At 39.7% G+C, this 9,002-nt stretch overlaps 1 protein-coding gene across 1 annotated transcript; it reads right to left on the reverse strand.

Moving 5' to 3' along the window:
* Positions 1-3,639: 3,639 nt before the first annotated feature.
* LOC307169168 (patched domain-containing protein 3-like) lies at positions 3,640-7,358 on the reverse strand. The gene is made up of 4 exons (XM_079889635.1): positions 6,587-7,358; positions 5,951-6,078; positions 5,715-5,860; positions 3,640-5,636 (listed from the first exon to the last, which is right to left on the reverse strand). Exons 1-4 carry the CDS (start codon positions 7,286-7,288, stop codon positions 4,006-4,008), a joined length of 2,607 nt encoding a protein of 868 aa, XP_079745761.1. The 5' UTR covers positions 7,289-7,358; the 3' UTR covers positions 3,640-4,005.
* Positions 7,359-9,002: the final 1,644 nt, after the last annotated feature.

Genomic DNA, 9,002 nt, shown 5'->3' on the forward strand with positions numbered 1-9,002 from the left:
CAGTTAAGAGCAGTGAATGATTCTCTCGTTTCTTTTGTTGTTTGATTAAAATTAAATGGCAGAGACAGCAGCAGGTTTATTAGGCTGCTGTCACATTAAGAATGCAGAGATCTAATATACTGACAAGTATTCAATTACTTTCTCAGCTGTCTCAAATGTTCACTTAAGACATAACCAACTGCATTTAAGTGAAAACTCACCAAGACGTACATTTTGACATATTTATGTATTAGTCCATTTAAGCATACACCGGAGCCCCAATGTAGCCTATGCTTGTCCGTGTTTCGCTCCATCTCGGATCGTGGGCAAAGTAAAAGCCGACTGGGGAACAGTGTCTCTTTCGCAGCTCAATACGCTTTTAAGTCTTTTTTTGTATCAGGCACGTCCGGCAAGAGACTGTATATAATGACAGTCACGTTACATTATTTGACTGTTGTGGATGTTATGAAGGAGGGGCAACAGCTCTCCACCTTAAAGGAAAGGAACAGAATGCAGAATTGTGCTTTCATAATTGTTGGAAGCCAAAATAAAAATGAAACTAAATTATATATAGCACAGCCCTAGTCGTTAAATCATTATTTTGAGCAAGGGGGCCCCCTGGCCCTACTTAGCGTACAGGGGGGACCGCCACTGACCCATGACCCCTTCTGTCAATCAAACACTACTACTGGCCAAAGGTTTTAGAACATTGTGGAGTTCTAACTTCCTGTTTGTTTTTTATTCTTTAGATGTCTTACAACAGCAAGTGAAAACTGGGAAAAAGGAGGCCTCAGAGCTGTGACAGTGCAAAAATGGGTCCTTTATGCCCCTAAACGGCTTGGGAGAATTACTTGTTCATCAAAGTATATATTTATTCCTGAACAGCGAAGTACAGTGCCTTGCGAAAGTATTCGGCCCCCTTGAACTTTTCGACCTTTTGCCACATTTCAGGCTTCAAACATAAAGATATAAAACTGTAATTTTTTGTGAAGAATCAACAACAAGTGGGACACAATCATGAAGTGGAACGAAATTTATTGGATATTTCAAAAATTTTTAACAAATAAAAAACTGAAAAATTGGGCGTGCAAAATTATTTAGCCCATTTACTTTCAGTGCAGCAAACTCTCTCCAGAAGTTCAGTGAGGATCTCTGAATGATCCAATGTTGACCTAAATGACTAATGATGATAAATAGAATCCACCTGTGTGTAATCAAGTCTCCGTATAAATGCACCTGCTCTGTGATAGTCTCAGAGGTCCGTTTAAAGCACAGAGAGCATCATGAAGAACAAGGAACACACCAGGCAGGTCCGAGATACTGTTGTGGAGAAGTTTAAAGCCGGATTTGGATACAGAAAGATTTCCCAAGCTTTAAACATCCCAAGGAGCACTGTGCAAGCGATAATATTGAAATGGACCACTGCAAATCTACCAAGACCCGGCCGTCCCTCTAAACTTTCAGCTCATACAAGGAGAAGACTGATCAGAGATGCAGCCATGAGGCCCATGATCACTCTGGATGAACTGCAGAGATCTACAGCTGAGGTGGGAGACTCTGTCCATAGGACAACTATCAGTCGTATACTGCACAAATCTGGCCTTTATGGAAGAGTGGCAAGAAGAAAGCCATTTCTTAAAGATATCCATAAAAAGTGTCGTTTAAAGTTTGCCACAAGCCACCTGGGAGACACACCAAACATGTGGAAGAAGGTGCTCTAGTCAGATGAAACCAAAATCGAACTTTTTGGCAACAATGCAAAACGTTATGTTTGGCGTAAAAGCAACACAGCTCATCACCCTGAACACACCATCCCCACTGTCAAACATGGTGGTGGCAGCATCATGGTTTGGGCCTGCTTTTCTTCAGCAGGGACAGGGAAGATGGTTAAAATTGATGGGAAGATGGATGGAGCCAAATACAGGACCATTCTGGAAGAAAACCTGATGGAGTCTGCAAAAGACCTGAGACTGGGACGGAGATTTGTCTTCCAACAAGACAATGATCCAAAACATAAAGCAAAATCTACAATGGAATGGTTCACAAATAAACATATCCAGGTGTTAGAATGGCCAAGTCAAAGTCCAGACCTCAATCCAATCGAGAATCTGTGGAAAGAACTGAAAACTGCTGTTCACAAACGCTCTCCATCCAACCTCACTGAGCTCGAGCTGTTTTGCAAGGAGGAATGGGCAAAAATTTCAGTCTCTCGATGTGCAAAACTGATAGAGACATACCCCAAGCGACTTACAGCTGTAATCGCAGCAAAAGGTGGCGCTACAAAGTATTAACTTAAGGGGGCTAAATAATTTTGCACGCCCAATTTTTCAGTTTTTTATTTGTTAAAAAAGTTTGAAATATCCAATAAATTTCGTTCCACTTCATGATTGTGTCCCACTTGTTGTTGATTCTTCACAAAACATTACAGTTTTATATCTTTATGTTTGAAGCCTGAAATGTGGCAAAAGGTCGAAAAGTTCAAGGGGGCCGAATACTTTCGCAAGGCACTGTATATTCATTTTTCAGTTTGTAGTACTATGTTGTTTCTGTCATTGTTGTTGCGTTTCCATTTGCATTTACTTCCATCTTAATGATGCTGGTTGCATTTGTAATATGTTGTCGTGGTTTTCCAGGCTCTTATCCTGACAGTTAGATTCTGCTTTATTAATTCAGAATGAACAATTCCATTGAATTGTTTCAAGTCACTTCTGTCTTCCAGTTCAACATAACCTGTACATAAGTTGTATTTTAAGTTTTATATTTGTTTTTTATGAATGTGATATTATTTCCAGTTCATGGTGTGGGGGCATACATAAATACATTTACATTGAAGGATGTTGTATATACTTTGTTTGTTCGTTAGTGACTTTTTGGTTCAAACCATGTTAATGTCTGCCCTACATGGTCTCTGACTGAAAGAAGTCCAAACAGATATAATTTACTGGCCTAGAATCCTGCTGTACATTAAGCAAGATTAACATTGATTCAATGTTGATTTAGTGTTGGTCTGCTATCTGGGTTATTAACTTTATTAATTACAGTAATTCTGATACTACAGCATGAGATCCAGCAGTGTTTGTGACAAACATATCTTGAAGAGTTTGAGCACAAAGAGCTTTGATCTACTGTATCATTCAGACACAGACAGACATCAACAATCAGCAAATGAAACTCAATGCTGACAATCAACAAAAAGCTTCATGCCACAATGCATGCTGGGTACCAGAATATTTCATAGTTTGCAATGCAGCATGAATGTATAATGCAGCTAATTTGTCCTAGTATATTTTATGTGCAACTTTGAGAATAGTCTACAATGATTTAGCGGTTTGGCTATTGCCTGTGACCACATTACATACAAATGAAGTGCATTATGTCCTTATTATCTGTTTAGTGTTTCAGTTAGGATCTATTTGCTAATGTTCAATTGACCTTAAGACACAGAATAGACGGATTACTCTTTAACTTACTGTTTCACACTAACTTTTTACATTAGTGCTGATTTACATCAGGATCAGGAACAAGGAAATGTTGACCAGGAAATATTGCCTCTGCTATATGTAATAGCATCCAGGAAAGAACGTTAGCGGCAGAGAGGTTTATGCATTCATGCAAATACTGTGTCAATAAATTACTCACTCAATCACTCCAGTGACAATTATGCTGAGATCAAGATCTTTTAATGCAAACATACAATTCCCAATGTTCAGTAATGTGGTCGAATTAATGTACTTGAATGTAACTGGATTACAAATGCAAAGTTGTCTTTGCATTGTCGTGTTTAGATGAATAGATGTGCAAATAATTAATAGAACTGCATGGAAAAGGATAAAAAGAAAAAAAGAAAATGATCAACTTGATTAAAATATAAATACACAAACACATGTAAGATGCATTGTATACATAAGAACAGAACACAGTGATTGCTAATACTTGCATGGTCAAATAAAAGTGCCATACAGAGCTAAGCTCAAACAAAAAGAAAAAAGTTCATCCATCCATTTTATAAACCACTTGTCACGGTGCCTATGGACAGTCAGGATCAGCACACCATACATTCTGAATCACGGATGCTTGTATTTGCAGTTTGCATGAGTTACTGGGCTCTGGAAGATTTTGTTTGTTTTTTTCATGACTGTTCCTACAAGTGCTGAGGAAGGTCAGGAACACCGGTATGAATATGATGCCATGGACGGCCCCAAACAGAATGACTAAGAACATGATTTTGAAGAAGGTCCTGAAGATGTAGCTTTCAGCAGCCGCGAGCACCACCACACCGGCGATAGTGGACACGGCACCCTGAACGATGGGATAGCCCAGTTTATTGATGGCATCCATGGCTTTCTCATTCGCTGAGGACTTTTCACTTGACACAAAAGCATAGGATATGTGAGCAGAGAAGTCGACAGAAAACCCGATACAGATAACAAGATTAATCATAGACACAGAGTCTAAACTAACATCCCATAATGCCATGAATCCGGCCACTCCCACAATGACAGATGCGATGGCAAATGTTACCCAGAGAGAGCAAAGAGGGTGTGGGATCAATAGGAGTGAAATGACTAACATTACACATGTAGCAACTACTATATTCTGGATTGTATTAGTAATGATGACGGCATATTGGTCGAAATAGATGAATGCGGGGTGATACACTATCAGATCAACGGGGGTCTGCAAATTCCCACATTTTTCTGCGGTTTCTCTAAATACATCCAGCATGTTCTTCTCATCAACCGCTGTGCGGATGTTCACAGACAGAACGAACATTCGTGACGCATGGATTTTATTGTTAGTGAAATTAACATCTTGACTAAAACCAAACCGATTAAGAAATGCAGTTAAATTGCTTTTGAATTGAATTTCGTCGTCTAAATTGAGACTTGCCTTCTGTCCAAACTGCATGTATTCACGCAGCCAAGAAATGGGTGGAATGCCTGAATCTGCCACTGGCAGATTTTGAAATTTTTCCAAACACAAGTCAAGACTTTCACGAGCAGTTGGGTTCCAGTACTGAAAGTCTTCATCCTTTATAACTAACATGACATTGGGACCAAAGGCAGAGAAGAATTGATCTTCTTTGTCATAGTAACTCCCAACATATGAGCCGTCTGCTGCTAAATTTTTTAAATCTAGACCTTCCTGCATTTGGAAGCATCCATAGATACTGACTGCCAAATACCCGGCATAGATCAGACACACGAGCGCCTTAACCCACACTCTTGTTAAGAAAGGGCCGTAATAGTTTTTGAAGAATGAATCCATTGGCATTTCAAATTCCTTATCTGTGTTTTTATCATACGCCCCACCAACACAACAGCCTCCACCATCACCTTCTGGGAGTTTCATGAAGGTCAGCCAGTGTCTGTTGGCTTTCTCTCTCCGTCCGTTCAGTGCGAGACACGCACCAAAGAAGGTGATGTTGAAGATGTAGCAGAACAGAAGAGCTGTGCTGGTGTACATGCAGAAGGACTGAACTGAGCGGAAGGGCGTCATGAGGCCGATGTAGAAAGCCAACACATCAGTCAGTGTGGTGATAGTGATGGACACGCCGGCCTCTTTGTACGTTTCTGCTAAACGAAGCTCAACGGCTTTATGAACTTCAGTCTTCTGCCAGCAGGAGATCATAATGAACATATCATCAACACCAACACCTGGAGGAAAGCAGAGACGTGAGCCTGTGAACATCAGCTGTGAGACACCTACTAGATGATGAAATACATAACATTTACCCAGAATCAGAAAGGGGGCTGTGGCCACGGTCATGGCAAACGGCATCCCACAGAACAGCAGCAGACCAAAGCTGGCCAACACGGCCATCCCAGCGGAGACCACACCGAACGTAGCCACCCACACCTTCGTCCTGACAGGGTCCAACCTGAGGAAGAGGACATGCTATAGAGATCGATCGCATTGCCAGTGACAGAAAAATATGCTTATGTGATTATTTTTTAATTATTTGTGATACCTCAAACAAGACACAATTGAAATGGAAATGGCCAGGAAATACGTAACAGAGAAGAGGGGGATCACAGAGTCTGAATTGGTCTCAAGCTCATTCTGTCTTGATATTGATGTAAAGTAAGACACATGGACCTGTAGAAATTCAACACAAACACAGTTCAGTATAGTTACTGTGTTGCATTGTGTTGAAGCACAGTGAAGAATAAGTTGAGGCAAATTATGACAAAACATCAATAGCCTGGAGAAAAATCAAGCAAATGTATATCAATGTTGTTCATTTGATCAAAATATTGTTGTTCAAATTAATTTGTGTGCTTGAGTTATAGTTATTTGAGACTGAGTTATAGTTATTATTTGATTAAAGGGTTAGTTCACCCAAAAATGAAAACTCTGTCAGTAATTACTCTCCCTCATGTTGTTCCAACCCCGTAAGACTTTCGTTCATCTTCAGAACACAAATTAAGATATTTTTGATGAAATCGGAGAGCTGTCTCACTCCTCCATAGGCTTCTCTTTAAGTTTTATTCATTTTTGTGTGAACTAACCCCTTTAATGTCATTTGAGGTACTTTTACATAAACTATGGTCATCAGGTATCTGTATACATGTAGATATAACTCACAATCATTTCCATGACTTACCGTTTTCTGTTCTGTAGAGTTTGAGAGGAGTTTTAGAAAGCCATCAAGCCAGTTTTTCATCATCTTTTCTTCTTTCTTCTTCTCGTCTAAGAAATAAAAAAGCCTGACCGCTTTGGCACTGGTGAGCTCTGAGCTATTCGGCTTTAGCTCTACACCACCGATGGTTGTTCCCAAAAACGTGTCATTATTCATCGGATATTTTATGTTTGAAGAAACTATTTTAGTAGCACTGCAATTTATAATGTCTAAAATTGCATTTGACATGCACCTTCCCTTTGTTTTGGCACAGAGGTTTCCAAAAGTCTTGTTTCCTGACGTTATACTTTTCACTTGTCTGTCTAGCTCTATAATGTCGTTAAAAGCTGCTTCAGTTAATATATTTTCTCTTTGCAAGCCTGTGATGATCAAAGAGGCATAAGTGCCATCAGACGCAAGCCGTAGCTGAGAAAACTCTTCAGATTGTGGGAAATGTTCCACCACAATCGCCCTCTCCAACTTGGCAGGTCCATTGACAGGCGTAAACTGGTCTTCAATATCATTTGCCTCTCTCTCGTGAAGAAAGATGAAACCAGGTCCAAGTGCAGCAGCCACACATAAAGCTGATAAAATAAACACCCATGGATGTCTACCAACCACACAACCGAGTTTTTCAAAGGCCAGAGACAGAGGCCTTTCGATGCAGTCTGTTTTACACTTCGCCATCCTCAATACACGTCAACAGTCTACAGTGAATCTCCTGCTCTTCTGCAAAGCCCCAGAAACATCCTCCTACAATGACTCAGTGTTGTCATAACATACTTATAGGCTGAGCTGAACACTGTTGCTCTGTAACAAATTAAGGTTACACATTAGCAAACTTCCTTGTTGGCACCTGCCCCTCTGTACCACAGAAACTGCATCAATATTAATGGATCGTAACGAGGATGTGGATACATAAGTAAATTCTAGTCTTTAAAGAAATAATTGACTACAACACCCTGGGAATTCCCCCATCCAGGGAAATATCTGATAAAACTGAAAAGCTGCATTAGCTAACCCAGATTCATTTCTACAATAAGGGCAAAAGATGTGGGTCCAGTATAAAAATAGAAACACACTACATTACTACTGCAAAAATATCTTACCTGCAGAAATGACGGGCACAAGAGGATATTTTCCCTTGAAATCACACTGTCTCACACAACAAAGAGAATATTTTTTTATTTAAAGAAAATTATATTTGACAGTTGTGATGGTTTGAAAATTGTCGGGTCGTAATCTAGCCAATTTCCACAAAAAAGCATTGAAATCATGGAAGTAGCCTTTCAAACAACTTTTCACCACATATAGTTGTATTGTGTGGAAAAATCCAATTCTCAAATTGAAGGGGACACCAATATCTGGGATTCACGCTCGTGCACAGTGTTGCTAATAAACTGGATGTAATTCAAGTTCTGTTGCTTTTATATGAAAATAAATAAAATGAACAAGACACCCAAAGTACTTATTTAATTCCATTCCAAATACATGTTTATCATTTTTTTTTCTTTAATACAGACATATGTGTTTTTATTTATTTAATTTTTTTATAAAAATTAAATTACATACCCAAAGAGATCGCAGTTAGACAGTTTTGGAATATTCACACATAACATATACACATAAAGCATGATATTAGAGTTTTAAAATCAAAGATTTTAAAAGAGAACAATACATCACGGTTGTTTAAACCAATGAGCATTAAGCTGTGTCGTCAGCAAGTCGTTTCCCATCGTGCTTTTGATCAGCGCAGTCGGTGGAGAGCAACTGCGCTCGACTGCAGAATCCGACAGGTGCGGCTTGCGCTCGCGAGAGATTTTTGACATACGTCAACCATGACATCAGAGCCAGGCACTCGGACACATTTCTAACCGGCATGCATCTCGCGCTGATCACCGGTGATCGGTTCTGCGCAGATTTTGCTCATCTCAACAAGCCTAATGTCAAACAAAATGGAGGCTAGCCAGACCCTCCCCTCTCCTCATCTGCGCACTAACCCCCCAAATCCTTCTTGTTGGTTATTGGCTGGAACAGTTTGTGTTTCGGGGTGCGGGTGAGCCCAGCCTGTGGTGTCTACAGAGACCGCATTTTTTTTACAGTGTGTTCAGGAGACAGGCAGCTAAGCGGATGGTAAGGAGATGTTTGCTGTACTATGTGACAAAAAATGTTTTGGCCTAAAAAATGCGTGACATCGCTTAAAACACCTTTAATGAAAATTTGGAGGGAAGGAATCTATAGACGGAGTATGTTATTGACTATTCGTGGGAGAAAGAGCGCATTTTTCGTAAGATAAGTCAATTTGTTATATGTTTTATTGAAATTCACACATAAACAGCCTCTAAAGTTTACTAAAATAATTGGGGAACATTAAAAATGCACAGAACTAATAATCATCGTC

The sequence above is a fragment of the Squalius cephalus genome, assembly GCF_949319135.1.
Source record: "Squalius cephalus genome assembly, chromosome: 13".
Taxonomy (NCBI): Eukaryota; Metazoa; Chordata; class Actinopteri; order Cypriniformes; family Leuciscidae; genus Squalius; species Squalius cephalus.